This window comes from Oreochromis aureus, linkage group 14, assembly GCF_013358895.1.
Source record: "Oreochromis aureus strain Israel breed Guangdong linkage group 14, ZZ_aureus, whole genome shotgun sequence".
Classification (NCBI taxonomy): domain Eukaryota; kingdom Metazoa; phylum Chordata; class Actinopteri; order Cichliformes; family Cichlidae; genus Oreochromis; species Oreochromis aureus.
The window spans coordinates 12,538,093-12,563,243 of NC_052955.1; the positions used below are offsets into that span (position 1 = coordinate 12,538,093).

Below are 25,151 nucleotides of genomic sequence, written 5' to 3' on the forward strand. Positions count from 1 at the left end.
CACGTGTAGTTTTCAGAAGTATTTGCTTTCCTCAGAAGAAGCTGGTTATTTTATGAAAAATTATGATGAACTGATGTGTACTCGGTCCAGGTTTCTTCATCCACCAGTATGTACGGCTCCTCTGCTAAATAAGTGGTTTCATTAATTGCTGAACATTAGGCTCAGACTGGATGTACACATGCCCTCCAGTTTCTTGTGTGAAACGCCACAGTGCACACAAGCATGTCCTTCAGGTGAACTTGGTCTGCATGACCTGTAAACCTGATAATGACATTAACTCTGCGACACTTTAACCAGTTTGCACGTCATTTATTTACATAACATTCACATTACAGCTGGGTGATTAATACAAAGCTGCAGCATGACACTGTAATATACAGAAAATGCTGCTGCTGTTCAAATTCAGCATTAGTAAATACTTCCAGACTTTCAGCTCTGCACACAACAACAACAACAACAACACAGAAAGTCACAACAGATTCCCTTCAAATCCCCAACACCTACAAAATACAATTTAAATACCCAAAGAGGTGTTAAAGTTTCCTCACAAACAGTGCAAAAGACATTCAAAGCAGTGAAACATAATGCAGAAAAAGAGAGGCGCCTGCCTTCCGGCAGAGCAGCAATGGTTTGAATGTTAAAGATTTTCAAAAAGACATTAGAACCATAACAGCCACAGAGTTTCATCCAACAGACCCGAGACAGAAATACAATTCAAGTAATTCAATGGTAGACTTATGATTCTGTAAGTCTGATTCACTGCAAACAAAACAAAATATTCGAACAGAAGCAAAAACCTCCTCTGCCAGTGTTATAAGGATATTGCACAGCTAATAATTTAAATAGGATTCACTGATTAGTTATATTTATTAATATTGTTGCATTTCTGCACGAATAGTCAGCAGAAATAATTTGTCAAAAGCAGCATTAAAAACAGATTTAAATATGACCTCAACTGCTGACCTGTATGGTTGAAGGAAAAGAGTAACCATATGAACCGACCAATGACTATTCAGGGAAAAGATCTGCAAATGAACACAGTCTGGGTGAGATTTTAGGATTTAAAAAAAATCTAGAGGAATCCAGTGACTGTAGACGTCCTCCTCTTGCTCTTGGTGTGAGGCGAGCAGCCGCTCCACCTATCTGGTGGTAATTAGCTCTTGCCGTGTTACCATGGCAGCTCAGAGCAGGTCAGGCAGGATGAGGCCCGGGGGTTTGGGCTCCACACAGTTAATCCAGAAGTTGGCACAGCTGGCGTGGTACTGATGACCCCCGTACATCAGCTTGAAGTTGTCTGTCTCTGAGTTGAACGCCTGTTTGAGTGAAAGGGTGAAATATTATAATAATATAAACCTGTGTGTGCACACCTGCTTTACCCGGACTTCATTTTAATGCTGCTGAAAGGGAAAAAAGGCTAGTTTATTTTGACGAGCACAAAGCAGCCTGCAGCAACATTCAATTAACTTGAATTCAATTCAGTTTTATTTATATAGCTCCAAATCACAGCAACAGTTGCTTCAAGGTGCTTTACATTGTAAAGTAAAGACCCTAAAATAATAGAGAAAAATGGCAACAATCAGATGACCCCCTATGAGCAAGACCTTGGTGACAGTGGAAAGCAAAACTCCCTTTAACAGGAAGAAACCTCTGGGAGAACCAGGCTGAGGGAGGGACAGTCTTCTGAGGTTGGGGGTAAGAGGGGGAGAGGACAAAAGACACGCTATGGATTCCATGTCAGATCTACAACTGAAGGCTGTGATCCTCAGATGGAGAACCCAACAATGCAGTTATTTCTATGCCTACTTTTGTAGAGATTGAAATTCAAATATTTAAGGGGGGGAAAAAATCTGCCCCTGTGAGTAAGCGAGCATCTGAAAGCAGCTTTTAAAATCTACTTTTTTGGGAAGGCTGCAGGGAGCTTACACCAGTCCAACCATAAAAGCCTCTTAATTAACTGGGAAATATGACACATGCCATTACCACTCAGCTGTATTGATGGTATTTATAAAAGTACGTGCAGCACGCTTATTCAGAGCATGAATCAGTTATTCTCTGAGAGCAGCATGGTGGTGCACAGCGCAGCTTCAATGTAGGTGACCCTGCAGTAAATTCCAGCCAAGTTACGCAGGATGAAAATCTGCCTCTGGCAAGCAAAGCATTTCAATACACATGGGCAACGCCTACTGGGGAAAAACTCAAGTCGTTAAAAATGGCCTGCATAAAATTATATGCGAGTATAGGAAAAGAAGAAAAAAAATAGACAGTGTATGAATAATACTCCAACTGGTACAAATGTTCTATCTACAGAAATGCTGTGAGAGCCACATGCTGTGAACATCTCACTGATCATAACTAAATCTGACTGTTTATAAGGAGTCAAACTAAATCTAAAGATTTTCTGCATATTCAAAAAATGCAACTGTGGTTGAAATCAAGGGATGCTGCATGCTGTGACACTTTTACACTGTTATATATATAAAAACACAAGAAGGACAACGGCGCCCCTGGTATTTCTCTAAATGTGCTGGAACAAATAAATGTGCACCGGCTGACATTTAGAGAGACCTAAGATGAGAGGTGCTGTGTAGTCCTCTCTTTATACACAAAATATGCATCCAAGATGGAAATTGTGTGTCAAAGTAACGTGTTTACAGCTGGGCATCAGATGATGTTCTTTTTTTAAATCTGGAGGTATGCATGAGAGCCATCAAAACAGCCATAGATATCTTCATGCATGCTGATTTAGCTCAATCAAAACACAGGAGAAGATTAGATATGTTTGAAGCTGCATGTCTAATCAGATGAAGCCATGTCTGCAGTTTTTATATTAAATAGAGGGAGGGAGGGGGGCAAAACAGAAAAATTCCCTAAAAAATGAGAGGAAGCTATAAGCATGAGAGCAATGTCATGTTTAAACCTGCTGACAACCTGATCAGAGGATCCAAACATACCACAAATGACTGCTAAATGGGGCAAAAATAAAGCAAAATGATTCCCCAAAGATTTGACATAAAATGAACTGAAAGGAGAAAAAAAAAGAAATCTGATAAAATGCATCGTGCTAAGACTGTAATTCCATCACTGTCTGTACTTGTATCAACAAATATGGATCACCTCATTTATTTTGTTGAGACAAAAAGGATAACAATCCCCCACCGCAAAGCCTGCTGCGTCACAATGCGATTTGATTCTGAAAAACATTGCCTGAACTGGAGCTGTTTAGAAAATGAAATGTGTTGAACTGACCCGAACCCCCTGAAACCTCTCTCTCACACACACACACACACACACACACACACACACACTAATACATGAGGGCTCTGATGCAAGTTTGCGATTTCACTGGGCCCAGCTGCGGCACGGTGGGCGCAATCAAGAGATGCTAATGTGTGTGATGTGCAGTTTAGGAGTTTGCATCCCCGGTGAAATAATGGAGCTGAAGCCGGAGAGAGGAATGAGTCATGTGCAGTGAATCACAGCCTCCCACACAGAAGCAGAGGGGAGACGCATGCAGAAATACACCACCACAACACACCATTAAGTCAAATACATCTCCACCTGCCTGAATGCAGTCTGCGGCACAGATGCTCCGCCCGATGAAGGGCTTTCTCAGACGAGCCGTATGACACATTTCCACTTTTCACTTTTTCCTTCACACGCTCACATTTCACTGGAGGAGCGATTTCCTTTCAGAGCCCCCTTTGTGCCCTGGCCTACTTGCTTCCACAAACCTGCACTTAGAGGAGTGCCAAAGCTGGGAAATGTTGGGAGGGAGAGGATGCAAAATGAAAGGGTGGTCAAACCAAAACACACCCCTGCTTTCACTGCAGTGCCTTTCCTGCTCCAGAGTTCACCTGTGTGTCAGTGAAGGGAGGCCAATATCCACCTGTTTTAACTAAACAGAGCCTTTTACACAGGCTGCCCTGGAAAATCATTTGTTTTTAATGCCTGGTTAAACAAAGGTTAATAAAAGCCTGCTGTGACACTACAGTGTGGGGTTTTTATGCTTTCAAGCTGGACTTGTCAGATAAAACAGAGACTCTACTAATTCATCTGACCTTTCAGCTGCATGTAAAGGTCCTGGTTCCTCTATCTGTTCGGATATGAAAATCAAGCTTAAATGCAAACTATTTTATTAGAAGTTCAAAAAAAACAAGGCATAATTACCCTTAAGCTCCTCTCCCTGTCTTTAGTCAATGCCTGTAAGCACAAGAGCAGTCAGAGAGGTGAAGCATATTCATGCAGCGCCCAGAGCAAAGTGTGCACAGAATAAGCAGCGAGCAGCCGTTTCACCACTTTTCACAGCATGTTTGTGGGTGAAAACATGAAAGTTTTTACCCTCGGGGCTCCTACACATTTTTCCAACTCAGAATTCAAGAGATTTTGCCTTGATCGATTGAAAATATTGACTGAAGATTTTGGCCAGTATGCTCACTGAAACAAATCAGCGCGGTTTGTCACAGTTAATCCAGTCCTGTAGACAAATCTGGGTTGTAGACAGAAGGAGAAAAGCTACCTCACATGAACCAGAGTCTGTGTTTAAAATGACAGTTATCAACTGGCATTAAAATAAAGGTTGGAAACTGAAAATAAAGGTTTGGTTTAATCAGACGTCCCCTGCTCAAAAAGAAGCTGAGATGTTGGGAGAAAACCGAGATGAAAACCATCTTTTCATCTTTTGCCATGTTGCTGGTACAATAGCATGATGGGTTAGAGCTGAAACAATCAGCCGATCACCTGAAACTATCGCAGCAGCTTTATATTAGTTGACTAAAAGCTACAGCTTCAGCTCTGTTTGGTGGTTTTCTTCTACAATAATAAACTGAATATATTTGGGATTTGGGTTACTGATCAAAAACATGTGGATGCATGTGTTACATGGTGAAAAAACCCATCAATGACTCAGAGATTTACAAGCCAGCACAAACAGAAACCTGCCCTCACTGATAGTTTTCTTTACTGTGAGATTAAAAAAAAAGCGCTACTTTTTATTTCACCAAAGGTTAATGCTAAAGGTTAATGTTACTTTAAGCACAACCCTATTTAAAAAAAAAAAAAAGTTCAGTAAAACGTAAACAACATAATAATTTGAAATTAAATTTACATTAGATGAAATTAAACAAAACAATATAACAAAAATAAGAATTAACATATATTTATTTAAATATCTGCTCAGTCTAAATTTGCTACCACCAACACGTTTAAATAAAGTTGGGATGGGGACATGATTTTCGCTAATTTATGTCACTTCCACACAGGAAGTTGCTGTCGAATGTCCAAGCCTGGCTGATGAGGCTTTGTAAAAATAAACCACAGCGTTTTTGGAGCCAGACTAGTTCCACTTTTTTTTTCCCGCTGCAGGGACGACTGCTGAATGACCAAGACAAACATCTCAACTTCTCAGTTACTCTCAGCTTCAGATTGGTCAAATTTGTGCTTTTAACATTTTCAAAGAGCGCTCTTTCAATTCCCAAATTCTTTAATGTCGGTATTGCACAGTAAGTAATTTCCCTGACTTTCTTTGTCTGTGCAGGAGCCCCGCTAACCTCGACCAGATGGAAACATGCTGTGAAAGAGATGGGCAGCCTAAGAACAAAGCTGTGGTCCAAACTCCCGTGTGCTGCTGTCAAAACTACACACATTCAATTTGATAATCCAAATGCTTGAGGCACTTGAAAAAGCTGCATTAAAATAAATAGCCAAAAATGCTAAATTATTCAGCTTAAACTCCTTTCCAGTCCTTCTCCTTGTAATTGCCTAAATTAGCATTTATCGTTTAGTGGAGGAGCTGGAGCATCATTAGCCAAAAAGTATCACTTAGGGTGAAACTGCTGCTGCTTCTGAGTGACAAACTGAGGAGAGATGAAGCTGTTTGCAGTCGCCCATCCAAGCCCCTTAACCCAAAGATAACATGCAGAATGATTTAAACCAAAAAAAAAAAAAAAAAAAGGTGCAACAACCCAGAGAATATTAGCCAAACAGAAACACGGTGAGTCTGGCTGAAAGCGAATGTTTGGCTCTGTTTGAATCAAGAATAATATCAGAATTCAAAACATGAATTGAACAGGAGCCACTGAGCACATCGGCTGTCGAGCATTTTTTGCATTTCTTTGATGCCACATCAACGTCTCCACCCGCCTGCACCTTTGGTCGAAAAACAAATCTGCACCTCTTCACTGAGGGACAAAGCAACAATCGGTGCCGTCTGCCGTAGCCAAAGCTGTTCTTTCACTTCATTATACTCGGAGGGGATGCTATTCTCCGCTCGGCTTTTATGCAGTCTTACCAGGGTGGTTTGTGCCAAAAATGTAATTAAAAGATGGGTTATTAATCTCATGCTTGTGGCACAGAGACAAAATAAAACTGCATTAATTTCAGACTGCCTCTGCGCACAGAAGAGCGAGAGGTGAGAGAGAGTGCGTTTGTGTGTGCAGGTCTATTATCCGCCGTTCTCCCTGCTTATGACTAATGTGTAAGCCACATCTGCTCGCAGCCTAGATGCCTCTCAGTCAGCCTTATCTCGCCTGGACTATCCATCTGGCTCTGGCAGAGCAGCAGACGGATCGCAAGAAACAATCAACGCCACCATCCTGCCCTCTAAACCGCAGGGTCCGAGAATACCCTTAATGGCCCACGTCGATGAAAATCACCTCCACCCTAGGCAAGAGGTACCGCCATCCTGCCCCGCTCTCTGAACAGTTATTAGAAACACCGACGGTTGTTAGCTCAAAGTGGCAAAGTGTGCGGCTACCTCGAGATGAAGGTGGCAGAATAGAAAATGAAACCCTTCCAAGACAAAGTAACAACCTTCGTGACCTTGAGGAAGCAATCACAGAGTGAAAAAACCCACCCCGAGGTGCCAAAGTGACATCTTCCCTCTTTGTCATTTACTTCAAGAGCGCACATTGTTATCCGTGGACACTTCTAACTTCATACTTCACCATAAAAGCTGGGAGATGACCTAAAGTGACTGTCTGCCCACCGTCTCCCCTACAGTGACTGTCTGATCAGAGCCTGTCAAGCTCTGACTTTGTTCACATCGTGGGGCACTAATAGGAGTGACACCTGGCATTTAGAGTGTCTGGAGAGTGTACAAAGGAAAAACTGTCGAAACACTGACTTTGCAGCATTACTTTCAGGACTATTTGTATTGTTTCTGGAGTAACATTAAAGGAAAGCTCTATCAGAAATAGAAGCAAGTCTCTTCATACTGCAACTATATATCCAACACCTACATATACTTGATAGCTGTTTTGAAGGAATAGCTTAATTTCAGTTTCAATGTGGTGATTGTAAAGGTGCAGAGCATATTTATAGAATCACCATGAAAATTGTATCCATCCATCCAGCATATCCTTTTCATAGAATCACCATCATATAAAAAATTTAATTATATTTAATTTAATTGTTTATCTATTGCCTAATTAGTAGTGTGGATGGCTATGGGGGAGGTCTTTATTGGGAGACAAAGTTGTAAAACCTATGAAAACCTTTCAGTCTTTGCGAGGCCCTGCAAAGACTCCTTATGTTTAACACCACTGGCTTAACCCTATCAGGTGACTATAAACCTCAGTTTTAGTAAAATTCTGCTTTATTCACAAAAATTGTCACCTCAATGCACTTTATATTTTAAGGTTAAGACCCTACAGTAATAGAGAGAAAAATCCCAACAAATAGACAATGCCCAGTCAGCAAGCACATGGCGACAGTGGGAAGGAAAAGCCCCTTTTTAATGGGATGAACCCTCTAGCAGAAACATGCTCAGCAAGAGGCAGCAATCTACTGGGGGGTGGGGTAACAGAGAAGAGAAAAAAAGAGGTGGTGGTTCCCTGCTTATCCTTCTATTTAAGCCTCTGGGGGACTTCCCATGATGCACTCAGCACTTCTTCTCTATTCCTCTTTGCATTACTGATGTGTATATATGCTGCTACACATATAAATAAATCTGTCTACTCTCTCTTGTAGTTTATATTTGGTTCCGTCTCTATCCTTATTTTCTCCTTTCAACCCCACCCCAGTTGCACCACATGACTGACACTTTCTGAGTCTGGTTCTGCTGGAGGTCTCCCTTCTATTAAATGGGAGTTCTTCCTCCCCACAGTCACCGAGTGTGTGACTGTCTGATGGTAGGGTCTTTAGCTTACAATACAAAGCTTGAGACGTCTATATAAAATTGAATTGAGATCAAACTGGGCTGTACAACTGAGTTTGAGCCGTCTGGTTTGCAGGTTGGCAGCTCTGGGGATAATTTTGATCTATTTGCAATAATAAAAGATATGAAGCTGTTGCATCTCTTTCATTTATCCCAATCACACTACGACTAACTAGGAGGAAATTATAATTCAAGAACTATTCTGTTATGCTCATTAATCTTTTGTCACATTACGCAGGGCTCTTTAAAAGTTTTTTGATCTACAGAAAGCTATCAAACAACTGAGTTGGAAACATAAAATTCATAAACATCAGCTGGATTCTGCTCAGATTTATGGTGACAGTTAGCTAACTAGACGACTACATGCAAAAAAATCTGCAATGTGACAGGTGAAAAGAATTTGATCTTCCCTACGAACTTGTGTTAAATGATTATTACTTGCATCATATATGCTGCAAGAAGACAAAGCTTGACAGGCAAAGTAATGTGAGGGGTTGGGGTTTAGATTTGGGATGATACTTTGTGGGTTTTTTTTTTTATGATGACGTGCATGTCTAGGCAGAAAACAGCTCTGATAGAAGAGCAGTGGAGAGGAGGGAATCCTGTCACTTTGGCCCCCCGCAGGGCTCGTCAGTAAGAGGAGGATAGGCCCCCCAAGGACCCCAACAGGAAAGAGTGGAATGAGATTCGGATGACAGTTGACTGTCTCATACTCGTTTAAACAGACGTCCAATAGTGCTTTCTTCTTTGTTCTGGAAAAATGTTTCAAAGTCAAAGAAATGTCAGTTGTTATCTGCTGGGGATGAGCACAACATCATGTGTGTAAAACACAAAACAAAACAAAAAACAGTACCCAGTAACAGTTACTCTGTGTGAGTGTGCGTGCACACAAACCTTGCTGCGAGCGTCGACGTTGAGCAGACAAACCCCACAAGCCAAGTCCTTTGCATTCTTGATACCCGGCCGCAGAATACAGGAGGAGAAATCCAGGGAGCTTTCATCAGGCTAGACACACAAAAACACACAGACGTTTTACTTCCTGCCGCAGGGCAAAATGTAGTCATTTCTATTCTTATAATAACAGCAGAGAGAACAAGTCGGCTTACAGTAAACATCTCCGAGCATCATCAACTTTTTTTTTTAATAAATACTTGGCACGACATTGGCTACTCAGAGTAAAAACAAACAATTCCCAAGTTTACATCTTTCTCCTTTATAAGGAAAGAAATCTACATCCCTGCTTTAATTAAACATTTGTTGCATTTTGTTTCTGCCTCCTTTCTCAAGATGCTAAATCATTTTTATCTTCTACAAACAGTATTCCTCGTCTGCTGGCTCTGCGGATGAGAACAGTCCTCCTCTTGTGTCCCGTTTTACAGATACTTGGAGACAGCTGGGTAAATAAATCTTTACAGTCTTCGTCATCCCCACTGATCCAAACACCGGCCTACCAAAATACTCCATCTGCATTGCTTTCAAATCAATGAATCATTGATTTTATCCTAATGGACCGACAATACTGGATTCACTAACACTTAATCATGTTATTGGCAGGACTTGCATTGTTAACTGACCTTCAATGCTCTGTTATCAGTGTGTACTTCCACTAGAAAAAGAAAGCAACCAAGTGTATGAATCTGTTTGTATCTATCTGTCCTGCGCTCTGGTGAGTGCGTACAAACGTCGGAGCATCTTACAGCGAGCTTAGCCAGTGACATGAAGCCTATGAGGTTGTTCCACACACGGCTGATGTCCTTCAGCTGCTGCTGCAGCTTCTCAGAGCACACCGCCGTGGCCTTGATGCCCAGCTCCACACGCCGAGAGACGCGATACACTTCCACCACGCCTGAGAGGGAGAACACACACGCACACATGTCACAGAAACACACTTTCTTACTCGGTGTTGAGCACCTAGCCGTGACGTGTTAGCCACTCGGCTCATTAAAAGCAGAGAAACAGTAAAGCAGCAGGACCTTGTCAGACGGGGCAGAGATAAGCCATCACACCAGAGCTCATCTTAATCTTGTCCTTTCTGTCCTTCACAGGGTGTTAGGCCACACACCGGCTTCTTTAACAGGCTCTTGTTGCCTCTGAGGCTCACAAGACCTCATTTCTTTTTAACTGTATGTGGAAGTATTAACTCTCTATGTGCAAATGTTTCCAGGTCATAGTGTTATTTATCAATATCATCAAACATTCAAGGGCTGAGCTTGACTCATAGATAAATTTTAGCATGAAAGTACACATTTTTAGGGACTGCAGGGACCTTTCTGTACAAAGAGTGAGGAGTGATCAGTATATGTTATTTGCATTGTCTTGCCATTACCTCGCCCTTGTTCTATAGAGGCAATCCGAATGAACTCACAAGTCATCTTGGTTCAGATTTTTTCTAGTGTCCTCAGCTGCAGGGGAGGGTATAAAATTGCTTGTGTTTTCAGTTCTATGTGTGAGACTCATGGCCATAAAACTCCAAAACAATCACCACACCATAAAATAAAGTGGTTACTCATGATGGCCCTGCCCCCTCTGTGCTTTGTGGAGGCTCACCGACCGTGTCAAGCATCACCTTCAGGGATGATTTCTGCCAGAGACACCTCACCAATTATTGAAGCAATTTTTCCATCCACAGGCGATACTGATGAGGTGGACTGTCTTACTCCTGTGGCAGTATTTTTTTTTTTATTCTGTGGTCATCAACACTATTTTTTACATCTACTTTCTTTACATTTCTTTGACCTGAACAGCTGCAGCATTGATTTTTTTCTTTTTTTGACAGTGTCCACACTCTTCCAGAAAAACATGCTAAATAAACAGTTCTATTTAGTGCTACTTCATTGATCGGGACCTCCAACTCTCATGTTGGTGGCAATGAGACCTATTTAAAGGCATTTGAAAGGAAAGTGGTTTACAATATATAGGGTTGCTCTGTGGTGTGTGGATGATGAATGGAGATTTTATTGTGCAAAGTGCTGGTTGTTGCACACAGATTTAGAGCACTTTCCCTGTATGGTTTGATAAATGAGGCCCCCGGTGTGTTTATAGTAGTGGTAGTAGTAGCTGTGTCTGTGTGTGCATTACTGCAGCTCCTCACCAAGCAGGTACTCCATGCCCTGAGCAGACTGGATGACCTCGGTGCAGACAGAAGAGCTGCTGATCCCGTTCAGGGTGTTGTTGGCTTTGGTGATGACCTTAACGTGGAAGGACAGAGGCTGACGTCATTACATACACACTGGTCTTGATTATAAAACTCATAATGAGCATCCAATAGTAAAGTGTTACACAATTATGGCCTTTACCCAGGATTGAAATGTCAAACACATTAAAACCAAAAATAAATATTTCAGCAGACATTTTATTCAAGTCATGCAACATCCTCAATTTTTGATGAGCTTTAAAAACACAAAAGTCCTGAAGTTATATTTGCAGGTTTCAAGAAAATAAAAAATCCCAAGGCATATGTGACAAGTAAAATCCTGGCTGAAAAAAACATTTCAGTGTATTTTGGTTATCTTAATTACTCTAGAACATTTGCTGTCGCTCTCACGATTAAGTCTCTCCCAGGTATGAGGTCAGATACAGGACACAAACAAACACAAACCTCCAGAGCGCTTTCCAGGCACCTCTGCCACTCATAGGCGTAGCGCTCGCTCTCCTGCAACAGCACAGCACAAAATTATCTCAAATGAACACAAAGGGAAAACAGAAGAGAACAAAAAGGGGCATTTATTTTGAAGCTTTAACAGTCCTCGGTATTGCACTGAAATCTACTGATATTCGGGTTCCCTCCTCACCTCCACCTCTCCAGTCAGGTCCTTGTACTTGTCTCTGATGACGGGCAGTGCGGGCTTCTCGTTCAGGGTGTTGGATCGGTCTCTGAAGGGCTGCTCTGGTGCCGGAGATGGGGGTGAACGCCTGATTTCCTTCTCACCCAAACTGTGACTGCGCTTGTGGGAACCTTCAACAAAGACGGGGCAGGGAAGAAGAGAAATGAGAGAAATATCAATTCAGCGACACGTTGTGATGCAACTCATTTTGGGCTGTGCACCTGTTTGTTTCCAACCATTCTACTTCCATTCTGTTTGTGGTTAATTCCTCCCAGACAGGGACAGCATGAGTAAATACTTAATTTGTGACAAACAATAATTAGGTACAAAACAGAGGCACAAATATGCAGGTATGAATAATTCATAGAAGGACAAAAACCCTGGCAAGGTACCACAACAAACACGAGCACAAACACAAGTGAAGCCCAGACTATTCCAGTGGGGTTAGCTGTTAGCGCATGTGTGCATGCGCCATCTACACACAGGTAATCCACCGTCAACCCCACCATCACCACACAACCACTCAGCCTACACCAGAAGCCCCACCGTGATCAGGTCACTGAGCCACAGGAAGAAGGGGAGTTAGCGAGCCCTGCTTCTTCACACACATTAACTTCAGCACAGGGAAATGAATCTACATGAGGCTTTGATCACAGTGCAGGAAACTGTAATAATTTATTTTGTGAAAAATAACAGCAGCAAACAGCGGTTCGAAAATGAACAGCCTCTAAGTGGATACAGTTAATTTCTGCTTATGGATTTGTGGGCATCTGCTAATCCATCTCACCAGTCGCTGCCATTAGAGAGTGGAGCTGTCATCTCAACACTACCATCTAATGTCTGACAGCTTTATTACACATCTGATGGGCCTTGTCTGTGGGGGCGGAGTGCTTGAGCAGAGTGCAGGGCCAAGGACTTACAGCTGGCCAGAAGAGTCATGTGTCCACATTATGCATACATTCATATAGTCATTTATTCTAACAACGCTTCCTTAAGTCAACTACTAATTTAGAATCACCACTTAACCTGACATACCTCTTGGCTGTCACACTAACACATTCAACATGTGAAAGATCCCAAGTTCAACACTGGAAGCAGTAACAAAACCCTGAGAGGGTTACGTCAGGATAAAATCAAACATGAGGATCAATCCACTGCAGCAACCCCTTGCAAATAAGGGAGCATAATTAAAGCAGCTTTTATTAACCCAACATGTGTGTCTTTAGACTGTGGGAGGAAGCTTGAGTCAACAAATTCAACAATGCAGAAATTAATACTTTTCTGCCAAAACTGCTCTTCAAATAATTAATAAATTAATTAGTTGACAACAATTTTCAATAACTCATTCATTATATTCAATTATTCCAAGTTGTCAAAAATGAATATTTTCTGTTTTTTTTATCATTTAAGCAAATTCCATTTGGATTTAGACAATTATTTTTAACTGAAAAACAATGTGCCGCCTACTTGAAGCAAATACAACATGAAAACTCACCTTGAACCGACAAATCAAAAGTTGCCAACTCGTTCTTGATCATCTCCTCGCTGGACTTGACCTTGGCCTGAGCGCTGGCTTTGAGGAAGTCAGACCTGCCAAACTTTGGCTTGTCTCCCTGGAAGGCACCAAAGTCATCGGAGGCCTCGCTCTGGTTTCCCTCTGAGCCCGCCTCGGCAGTGGCAGCAGGCGAGTCTGACTTCTCCGAAACAGTACTTGCAAAGTCTCCAAAGTCATCCTCGTTATTGACACCGCCCTGGTCGCCGGAGCCAAAGTCAGCAAAGGCTTCAAACTTGTCATCTGCGGATGAACTGTCCTCTGCAGGGAAGGAGGTGACGATGTTTGCTATGGAGTTGCTTGTGATGTTTTCAGTGCTGCCAAAGGTCAGTTCCTTCCTCTGAGTGGGGACTAAAGATGGAAGGCCAGCTCCTTCCAAGCCCGGAGGCTTTCTGACCTCACCGGGCAGACTTTCATCACGGTCTGACCAGTCATAGCTGGCCAAGGTGCTGAGGGCCGACGTCCCAAAGGGGTCAAATTTCATGTCGTCTCCTTCTGCAATGACAACACAGACATACCGGTGGTTCCTCGGAATAGCACAGATGCTGTCATGATAGGAGGAAGACTAATAGGCCTCAACAGGGGTCTGAGATTTCTGTCGGGTTATTACTCTCATTTATCTATGCTTTAAGTGATGTCTCTTCTTCTAAATGTAGTTTGGTCTTGAGAAAAGAGCCCTTGAGAATACTAATAATTAGTTAAACCACATTTCAGAACATATTTTCTCACCTCCATTTAGTTCTCTCTAGCATACGGGAACCTTTTTAATATTTGTTTTCATGGTGCTCACAAGATTTTAAAAAAGTACAGACAGATATTTCTTTAGGAACAATGGCTTAATCTGCACTACTACTTTAAATCAAAAGAAATGATCCCTTAGAAAACACTCCCCTATTCCCATTTTATTTTTACAGGAGCATGTAGACTATCATTTTGGGGAAGGGCATTTTTTGTCATGTTTTAATCTTGTGAGCACCTTAAATGAAATGAAAATCCATTTACAGCCAGTGTCCTGGGATGAAGCCACAATCTCTCAATCTGTGCAGGTAAAACCAAAACTATCACTCAGGGCTCAACCAACTGGTCACCTAGTGAGAGGCAGGCAATCTGACTGCAACCCCTCTCAGACAGACTGATGAAAATTTGCAGATCACTGCTCCTAAACCTAATTTATAAGCGCAGACAACAAGTTGCGAGCAATCAGAGTAAGTGTGCACCAATGAGCACGACTCATGTGTTTTTGCACTTAACTGGTTGCATTCTGATTATATTCCCGTATAAAAGCAAGGTTACTGACTGCTTGACATTTTACACTGAAATCACATTTGTAGAGGAATTTCTGCTTCGAATCTGTGAGGTTCTGGTTTGACTCCAAAGTTAATGTGAAACTCAGTTTCATGTTTATGTAGAAGAACAATAGAACAATGACAAACAGATTTCATGGCAAACTGATGGCAGATCTTATCGCCATCTTCATGCACCAAAGCTGTTTTGAAGATGTCGACTGACTGTGACTGGCGGTAGACCTGATCCCTGTCTTTGAAGCAACCATTTCCAAGGCAAGGAGATAATACGAATATTATATGATCATTCTGCTCTCCAATTAGCGTTTTCCTCAGTGTGACTGTAGGATTACAGTGAAGTGAGGAGATGTGTCCCCGTAATCCCAAAAATAACGATGAACTTAAACAGTTTTCTAGAACTGATTTGAAATTCCTCCTCTTTTAATTGGATGACTTTTTCCAGCCTGTGCTCTGTGTGCATGTCTGTGTGAGTGCGTTTAACCAGACTGTGTTTGTCTGAAGCCGTGACTCTGATGTCGATCAGATGTTGTTTTACATGTAAACAATACTAATCAATGCAGAAATCCTGGTAATCCAAAGGGCCCACAAACTGTTTTTATAACCCACATTTGTGAAACTGACGACAACGCCTTGTATCAACCCTCTATGATGCAAGGCGTTAATACAAAGTGTAATACATCTTCCCTTTAATAAATTATCTCTTGGTGTTTTTATGCCTGAGGTGAGTCATGTTTACGCAACTTTTTTTTTTCTCGTGGCCATATGACAACACTCGCTGCTTTCACTGGTGACAAACAGCTTGGCTAACAATAATCAGAGTTGATCTCTTTATATTAAATACAACCTGAAGGCTTTTGTCTCAAGGCAGACGCTCTAACAGCATCAATAAAAGATCTTTCCTGTCACTGCGTCTGCCCTGTTTCTCACAAGTGTTTTGATCACTTTCTTTATGACTGATACTGACTGACAGCTGCGCAGCTTGCACACATTTGTCAACGCTTTAGCATTCAGGTCTCCTTCAGACACTCGCAAACACATAAATCCACCTTGTTGAAGCCTTCCTATTTTGCATGACAGAACCCTCAGACACAAAAAGCAATTTGTGAAATTGACAAGGATCGAGTGGTGTGAGCCTCGTGTCATTAGAACCACATTACGCCTCACAGGAAAGGAAAGGAGAAATAAGACGGTACGCGTTTCAGCAATACCAACAGTAATATTTATTACGACAACATGAGTAGAGAGAGAGAGAGAGAGGTCACAAAGAACTGTGAAAGAGGTCTACCATTACAAGAGGTTTAGTCAAACTAACACTTTGAAAATTAAATTTCAGTCATCTGGAATACAAGTGCATGCAGAGTCAGGAGAAAAGGAAGAAAACAAACAGCGAGAAAGTAAAACAAAGATAATCCGAGGATATAGAAGCAGAATGAGAAGGCACATTCACAGACTAGAATCAGTAATTCTGGGAAGATGACAAACTTTCTTTTACTATAAGGATGTAAATCAACAGGTGTATTTTTTTTGTTGAGTTTTTTTGAAAAAAAAAAAAAAAGATTTGAATACAGAACACTTGAAAAGGCCAGGTTGAAAGATTATTCAAAGAACAAGGCAGGAAGCATTAACCCTTTGAGGACCTGAGGGGACAAACTGACAGGGAGGAAGCTAAACTTTAGGAGCAACAAGGAGGCTGCCATCTGTACATATTTAGTCTTTAATAAATAAGGGTAAGAAATCAGGATATCTGCATTAATCTGCATGTAAACATGTGAAGCAATATCGTTCAAGCCCTCAAAGGGTTACAGAAAACAAAGAGGGCCATCCTTACACCTGGCATCCCAGTAAGGGCTTCCATTACATCCAATCACAGATGCAGGAACAGATTTAAAGAGACAGTATCCTTTTTTTCTCCTCTTGCTACAGTGATTGTTTGTCAAAGCAGGATGATGAGCACTAATTCCCCTTGATTAATAACACATCATTATTTACTAAAAACTTTGATGTTTGAATCCACGTTGAACTAAAAATACTCTGATTCTACTAAATACTGTCGGCTACATTTAATTTACATAGTTGGCAAATCACAACAAGATCGAGAAGTCTTCCTATAGTCTCAAAATAAGAGGTCATATTCCTGTAATAAAAATACTATTAAATCTGCATGTACACATTTCTCCCTTGATAAAAACAACTTGCAATACTGTTATGCATAAAATGGTTATTTTGTATTACGTTCTTGTCAATTTCACAAATTGAAAAGGCAGGCACACTGCAGCAAAAAGCAAGGCAGGAAGGGTAATACTAACTTCATTATGCTCTCAAAGAGCCAGACCGTAGAGCCACACGTGATAAAAATTCATGCTGCGATATCACAGATAACGGATTTTTTGAAAAAAAAAAAATTACGAGAAAGAAAATTTGATTCCTCTTGCGACTCAAAAGGAACCTCAGAAAAGAAATACTGTCTCTTTAAGCTTACATACATTTCCAAAAACACAGTGCAAAGCGTGGTGAGGTGCTCAAACTGCTCGGACTGCTACACGTTAACGACAGGTTAGTCCCAGAGCTCTCCGAGAACAGCTGATAAATAAGGGTGAAATGAAACCGCCGTCACGGTAGCGTAAAAGCTTCTTAGGAATGTATCGATGTTAAAGCGGGCAGGTCTTTACCCGATCAGCGGTTTCGCTGCAGCTCCATGGACTGGATTGTTTGCTCTCAGTGCGGAGGGGCCTGTTTGGGTTTAACCAAAATCTGACCACTGCACAGAAACTGAAATAAGGCAATGGGGATGTTTACATCTTTTTCTAGTCAAGGATAAAGTATCAGTTTCTTGGATGAAATAAGTTGATACGTGTGATGATGATTAACTGATAAGTGACGAAATATTGGAAGCTGATTGCACGACTGTTGTCAGGTGGAGATTTGGTCAATTGTACAACTTCTCAAGCTTTGTCTGAGCTTTCAAATAAAAATGAAAGCTCCCTTAAAGCTGGCAAATGTTTGAATTACAGAGCCTTCACCTGAGAACACATGCAATTCATCTCATGTTACACCGAGAGAATGGTTTGAAATGTTTTCCATGAAACACGATGCATGATGTGGAAGGCGAGATGCCTGATGAATAAATGATGAGCAGTGAAGAGGGAGGAAAAAAAGGACATGGACACTACCTGATTATTAACAGACACTAGATTGATTTCCCTTTTTATAAAAGGACCCAACAACGAGCTTTAGGTAAACTTTAACTCCACTTTCATGGATGTGAGGTAGGGGAGGAAAAAGCAGACACGCTATTATGTAGACATCTTACAATTAGACGTCTATTTGATCCAAAACATACTGCATGGCTAATGTGAAAATACTGCAGGGTAATACAATAACTGACAGGCATAAAGAGACAAATGCATGCACTCACATTCAAGCCCTCACATCAACCTATAATATTTTTAATAGTGACAAATCACTGTTGCTCTATATGAAAATAGTCTCCAGTTTTTGCATGCAAAACGTCGTATTAATGGTAACATTTTATTTCAAGCGAATCAAAATTAAGTCATCTGCTGTGCTTTTTGCACACATCAGTTAAAAAGGTAAATGATGGCTTACGGATAACGCCTTTGGTAAGCTGCAGCCTATTGTTCGAAAACCTGTGATTTGAATAAACAAGAGGATAAACGCCCTCCTGTACTCATCTGTATTCAACTGCTCCGTCTCTTAGCATTGCCCAAAACAACACGCGCACACACACACACACACACACACACACACACACACACACACTAGGTACACTGAAAGGAAGTGCGACATCCGCCTGCCGCGGTGTGGACACATCAAACAGGAGGCTTATCCGAGTCGTGCAGGCAGCAGCTGGGGGACCTCGTCTGTGAACTATGACTGCCAGCACATCAAAACCAGGCACTCATCATTTGTAAATAAATAGAGACCTTCCTGTCATTACAATAACAATATACGGGAAGAGGAATGTGGAGATAAAAAAAACTAATGAGGAAGAAACTAAAGATTTAAATAAATAAATACTTAAATAAATAAGTCATAAATAAAGAGTATGATGAGATGTACGATGAAATGTAGAATGAAAGCTGTGATGCATCTAATTTGATATGTTACTCATGTCAGCAATTGAGCATGGTCAATTCAACAAGGACCTCATTATTTGCCCTTTGACCCCTTGTCTGGGGGAGGGGTCACTGAGAAGGAGAGGCTGGCTGGCCTTGAAAGCGAGATTGTGTGTCACTGCACGGAGCCTCACCAGAGCAAACGCACAAGTTCCTCACCTGTAGCAGGGGGCTGGTGGGAAGAGAGACCCGGCAAATCCAGAGAGCTGTCTGACATCACGTGCTTCAGGTCTCCGCCCATGTCCGACAGCTTCATGTCCAGCTGCACTGACAGCGCGTCCTCAGAGTCGTCCTTTCCCACGCTGCTCCCGCCGATGGACGGGAGGTCGAGGGACTTTACAGATGCAGAGTCTTCCTTGGCCTGTTTGAACGCGGCCACCTTGTCCACCAGAGTCTTTTCAGAAGCTCCGAGTGCTGTGCAGAACTTCGAGGACTGAAAGTCGGCAAAGTCGTCGTTGTCGCTCTTGAGTGACGAGAAGGATCCGGCGCCGCTCTCCTTGGTGTCATCGTAGGCGAGGCCTCCTTCCAGAGAAAGTTGTTTGAATACGTCGTATTTGTCAGAGCTCTGCTGAGACCGCTGCTGTGTGGAGGTTTCCCCTTGAACACCCACGCTGCTCTCGCCTTTAGGCTCTCCACCAGAGCTGCCAAATGCCATGAAGTCTGCAAAGTCATCCTGAGGTGCTGAGGGAGCTCCTCCTGCGGCTGAAGCTCGAGTGGAGTCAGAAGAGGAGCCAAAGAGGGCAAAATCACCAAACTCATCTGCCCCTCCTCCTGGAGGTTTTGCTCCACCTGGCAGGAGCACGAGAGAGGGGGGCACAGACACAGAGGGGAATGTGCTGGGTTTTGTCTCAGTGGGGGCAGGAACAGAGGGCGCTATAGAAGAGAAAAGGTCCAGGTCAGCCATGTTGAGAGGATTTTTGGGCTGAGAAAGAGACACTGCTGGCTGTTGCTGGGGAAGCTGCTGTAGTGACTGAGAGTTTGGAAAAGCAGAGGGGAAGGAAGGCTGAAAGAGCTTGGCTTGATCTGGAGGGTCTAGTGGAGAGACGCTGTCGGCTGTTTTAAAGTCTGTGAAGCCATCATCGACTGTGCCGACAGACTTGAAATCTGCAAATCCTTCTCCTGTAAACCAAAGAGAAGAATTTAAGATCAGTAAAAAACAACAGAGAGATATAATGGGGCCAAAAGTTCTCAGCTGCAACAGCTACCATTCAGTTATTTTACAATCCTAAAAGAGAGAGGAATGGTGCATTAGTTATTCCTTTGCTCCACTGGTGAACTTTGGGCTGCAATGTGCAAAGAAGATCATACGTCACTGCACAAAAAGCTCTCCATACACTATCACTCAAAAGTTTAGGATTGTTTTTTTAAAGAAATGCACACTTCTTTTCATTAAATATATAATTAAACTGTTGTGTGTTAATGGCGAAAAAAGTAATACTTCCTACATCATGTAACTTTCTATAATTTCTATAAAGGCACACAGGTAAATTTTAAGCAATAATCAGTCCTAATGCAAGTTTATTGTGTCAACTAATTGTGAGGGGAAAAAGCCTTTGGTTGTCTAAAGAAACTTTTGCGGTGCTGTTTTATTAAGTGCTTGATTTGCACATTCCCAGTCTTTGTTGAACATGTTCATTTAAATCACAGAAAGCCATGATCAAGATTAAAATTCGATTAATTGTGCAGCCATGCTAAACACAGACTGAAAATACGCCTCCATACAACTGCACAGATACTCTATTAAAGTCATAATTTAATGAATCCTCAATCAACTTTACTTACATTAAAAACAAATGTGCTTTTCTTTCAAATGACCCCAAACTAATGAGAAACAGTGCATGTATATCGACACTACAACACAAGGAACTGTTGATTATAGTCATTCAGCAAAAATTACCATCCAACAAGTCATTTTTGTCTACAATATCTCCCAGTGAAGTAGACGAGGACAAATGGTTCCCAGTGCCATTTCTGTATTTTAGGTTTATATTTTATAGCATCAAGTATCCTTTAAGCAATGATAGTTTACACCTGAGTTTAGTGGCTGTGTTTATCACAGACTTTTATGCAAATGTCTAAAGTTTTCTGATGAGAGAGTCTGAACCTGACAGAAAATGCTATTTATGACAAAACAGCTTGGAAAAAGACAGATATGACTTGTTATCAGCAAACAATATTACTTCTACAGAATCCTGATTAAGTTGTTAGCTAAAAGTAAAAAAGCTAGAACAAACTATTACCATTTTCTGCAGATAACTGTGATGGGTATTTATAGCAGTGGGAAAACTTTTGCATCCTTTTTAGAAAAACCACACAGAAAAAAGTCAGAATGAATTCTCAAGTTTTCAGCAGTTGTTAATCCACTGTGGTGTAATGTATGCATGCTGAAATAGAGAATCTGTTCACACCGCTGGTGTACGATGGAAGAGCGATAACTAATGGGCTCATTAAGGAGACGGAGCCTGACAATGCCAAAGAAAGGTCACTGCAAAGCATGACTTACTGGAGTTGTAAGAGGTGTCCCCATCGGAAACTGTTCTAATGAAACAGGGATGGGAAACACACTGGGTATCAACGCTGCAGGCTTGCAATACAAGACACAGTGTAAACATGGCTCTGTGGTAGTATGGTGACCTGACAGCTTTGTCTGAGTTATAATACACAGTTTAATTAGAGAACATCAAAAGAAACTATTTGTTTCCTGGGGATGATGTGATGTTCATAAAGGTCATCTCTGAGTTCTCTACGTCACTGCCCAAAGAGGTCAAAAAGCAAGGATGTGCTAATATGTACATCAGGTGAACGTGTGTTGTTGTTTTTTGTCACAGAGAGAGATCGAGGTGTGTAACAAAGCATAACTGGCTCTCTTACCGACTGATTTCTTCTCCGCAGGTTGTTCGAGTTGTCTGAATACACTGTATTTGTCTCCAATATCTGGATCAGAGCAAATAAAGAAGAATTGGTAACTATAAAGAGCAATATGAAAGAAATTTACTCTCCCTGTATCGTTCAAGGGCCAAAACACTGAGTTTGTGAACTGAACGTGTCCTTATGTAAGCTGCTTTAACCTTCAGGGATCGATTTCGTATTTTAGATGTAATAAAAGGGCTCGACATGATGAAATACCTGGAAATGTGATGTTATCACTTTCTGCTTTTAATGAATCCTTGCTAGTTATCTACACAGGAAGGAACGGAACGTGTCGTTCCCCATGCTGCTGTGAACGCCTGATGATAATATTCTTTCCTTCTCTGACTGACTTTATGTTTTGGTCCCAGTATGTACCCCCAAGAGGACTAACACTATTACATGAGGTATCCAACGTACCTGAGGCAGGGGGTGTAGGCTCTGCAGGCTGATCCACAGACAGCTGCTTGAACACGGCGTACTTATCAGAAGATGTGACGGAGGCGGAGGAGGAACCAGACACTGGAGTCAGCAAGGCAGGCGTGCTGCAGGGACACAAAAGCGAATCGTCAGACATCACGATGGGCGAAGTTCAAAGGTAAAGTTTAATCCCTATAAGCTGCCTGAGCTGACTGAACGTTTGCACTGGGTTCACAAAGTTTGGAGAGAAACAGCTTCTTTTTTTTTCTTTTGTTAAAAGCTTTTGGTGTCTTTTCATCCATTAAGGCCACTGAACAGGCAAAAGGTAGCTCTGCTTAGGAATAAAAATATACGCCCACTGTCTCACATCCAGCTCACCAACAAAAGTATTTATATCTTGTTTTACTAATTCAGACAAAATGTACTGGACTGCGTGTTAGCAGCACGTTTGGAATGCCATAAAGAACAAGCAGCTGATCCAAGCAGAGACGGGCAGAGTGACTTTTAAATAGCTCTGCCATATTAAAAAATATAGAGCGATATACCAGTTTGTAAAAATTGCCAAATATCGGTATTGGTCTTAAAAATCCTATATTGATTTAGGTCTCTTAATATTCAAGCCATTCAGTAGCGAGCTAGTTTTGTTTAGCATGAAAAGTGAACACCTTCCAGCCCCTTTGATACTTGTTAATTACCACATTATATTTAATTCCATTTAGAGGGTTTGTGCTGTCTTGCACCCACTGAAGACTCCAGGAAGTTAACAGTCCAACCTGAGATGCATGATCAACCACTGAAACCCAAAACATATTTTTACACCTCAGTTTTTACACCTCAGTTTTTTGCACAGACTGGTTTATTTGTGAGCTTAAGAGCTGCTGCTGACAGACTTCGGTCAAGTGATAAAAGAGCCAGTCCAAGAGAGTGGCTTCAGTCTTCTCAACACAACAGAAAACAAACCAGCATAATCCCAAAATGCCAAACTATTCCTGAAAGTGAAGGATGCTTTAATACAGGCCAAAAGCAAGAAATATGATGACCATTATGCCTGATCATCTGCTAAAACAGACAAATCAGGGGCTTAGGGAAATTGTTAAACTCAGTGAATATTAGTTTCCTCAAAGCGCTTTTTCTGTGAGACATCCGACAGTAAGTTATGGCTGCCAGTTCAGGCTGGCAGCCCAATATGAGCTGTTCAGCCTCTCATTTAATTAGAAAGCAATCTCAGTCTGCGGGGAATTCTTGTTACATTGATGAAACAGTCAGGACTGCATTTTTTCAGCTGCGAAATAGGAGAGAATCATAAAACGCCTATGCCACTTAGATTTCAGATACTTTAATTCTGCTTTCTCTTTGTCTTTTAGTGGATAATTGCCTTTCAGCTTCCTCTCACTGAATGCACGGTTGCTCCAGAAGGGCTCAGAAAGTAATATAAAGAAACGAGCTTATCTTCTGTCCACTGAAATGAATTCATTAGTAGATGACCCAAACTCATTCCTATTCTGAGGAGGTTATTACAAGATATTGAGACAGTGCGTCTGACTGTAAGACAGACAATGAGAAGTACAAATATTATGCAGGATGAGTCAGCTATAAATAATCATCTAGGGCTGAATATTTGATGCTCATCTCTGCAAATATTTACAGCAAAGAGAGCAAAAAGAGAGAGAGCTAGAATAAGAAATACCCAATCTTATTTATTGTAGCTTAGAATTAGGGTCATATAAGCTCTTAAAATGCTCCTAATTATACAAGCCTGGAAAAAAAGACAGACTCACTGTCTTCATCAACAAGCCTGTACCTGTTTTGGTGCTGTGGTACAATGGTAGTAGGGAAGCTTCCTCCCGATTCCCCCTGAAAGTCAGAGAAAGCTTGGTCTCCTCCTGCCTTTGGAGCCTCCTGGAAGTCCTGGAAGTCATCGTCATCGGCTTTGGTTCCCTACGCAAACATCATGTTGGTCAGTGAAGTGAATGAGGTGATCGACAGCAGGAAAATAAGAAACTGAGCATACCTGTGATACCTGTGCTGGAGGGAAACTGGCAATGAAATTTGTGTTTGTGGGTGGCTGAGCCAGTGCTGCCGGTGTCATAGGCATGACTGGTGGCGGGGCTGCTGTGGGCATGGCCATGGAGACCGGGGGCTGGGTCATCATGGGCTGCTGGTGCTGAGGCATGACAGGGGCCATGGCCATAGCCAGGGCCGGCAGGTTCGGCACGGGAGGAGAAGGAAATTGGCCGAGGATTTCCACGTTCATTGCCGGGAGGCCACTCTGAAAGTAAGGACACAACAAACGATATTCAAGCGAAGCTGGTCCCCCTGAGCTCAGCTGTTGTGCAAAAGCATATTAAAACATGATGAAATCTTTGTCCTGCGGCCGCAAAAATAATCAAAGCAGTCTTCAACAAACGCTTTGTGTGCAATGTTTGTCAAAGCTGTGATGCCCAGCTTTTTTGGAATCTACCTTAGCTTTCTAAAAAATGGAGTTATGTATCTGTGACTGCAAAAAAGCCTTGTGTCGAAAGCCACAGATAAGGTGAAGAAGTGAGTGAGAGTAACAGAGTCAGTTTGAGTCTTTTCATGAGGACTGTTGACAATGACAAATACAAAACAAAGCCTCTCCTGTAAGATGTTTCAAAATTATATTTGGTTGCATTTTTGGGGGGGTTAATGCGTTAAATCATGAAAGGTATCAGGGCACACGGATCATTGTAAACCTATATAATTTAAAGCCCTTCTGTATTCACTGAACTCGGCCAAGGACTAACGTTTATATATAAATTATTCAACACAATCCTTTTGAACAGATGTCACCAGCAGACTCAAACTTTCTTCCACCTCACAAGAGAATGCATGTTG

General features: G+C 41.7%; 1 protein-coding gene across 9 annotated transcripts in view; it reads right to left on the bottom strand.

The window, feature by feature from the left end:
* Positions 1-293: 293 nt before the first annotated feature.
* The window catches only part of synrg (synergin, gamma), a 41,952-nt gene continuing 17,094 nt past the window's right edge, over positions 294-25,151 (bottom strand). For 5 of the 9 annotated variants that reach the window (XM_031731697.2, XM_031731696.2, XM_031731695.2 and 2 more), the window contains 14 exons: positions 24,307-24,564; positions 24,097-24,233; positions 22,296-22,420; positions 21,840-21,902; positions 19,128-20,087; positions 13,472-14,023; positions 11,944-12,107; positions 11,751-11,804; positions 11,244-11,340; positions 9,850-9,998; positions 9,047-9,157; positions 8,866-8,904; positions 4,168-4,200; positions 294-1,313 (listed from right to left, as the gene is read on the bottom strand). In XM_031731697.2, coding sequence (XP_031587557.2) covers positions 1,182-1,313; positions 4,168-4,200; positions 8,866-8,904; positions 9,047-9,157; positions 9,850-9,998; positions 11,244-11,340; positions 11,751-11,804; positions 11,944-12,107; positions 13,472-14,023; positions 19,128-20,087; positions 21,840-21,902; positions 22,296-22,420; positions 24,097-24,233; positions 24,307-24,564 — 2,874 coding nt within the window. In that variant the 3' untranslated portion in view covers positions 294-1,181. The remainder of the gene's footprint in view (positions 1,314-4,167; positions 4,201-8,865; positions 8,905-9,046; positions 9,158-9,849; positions 9,999-11,243; positions 11,341-11,750; positions 11,805-11,943; positions 12,108-13,471; positions 14,024-19,127; positions 20,088-21,839; positions 21,903-22,295; positions 22,421-24,096; positions 24,234-24,306; positions 24,565-25,151) is intronic. The other 4 variants (XM_031731698.2, XM_031731693.2, XM_031731691.2 and 1 more) reach the window with 3 other exon arrangements.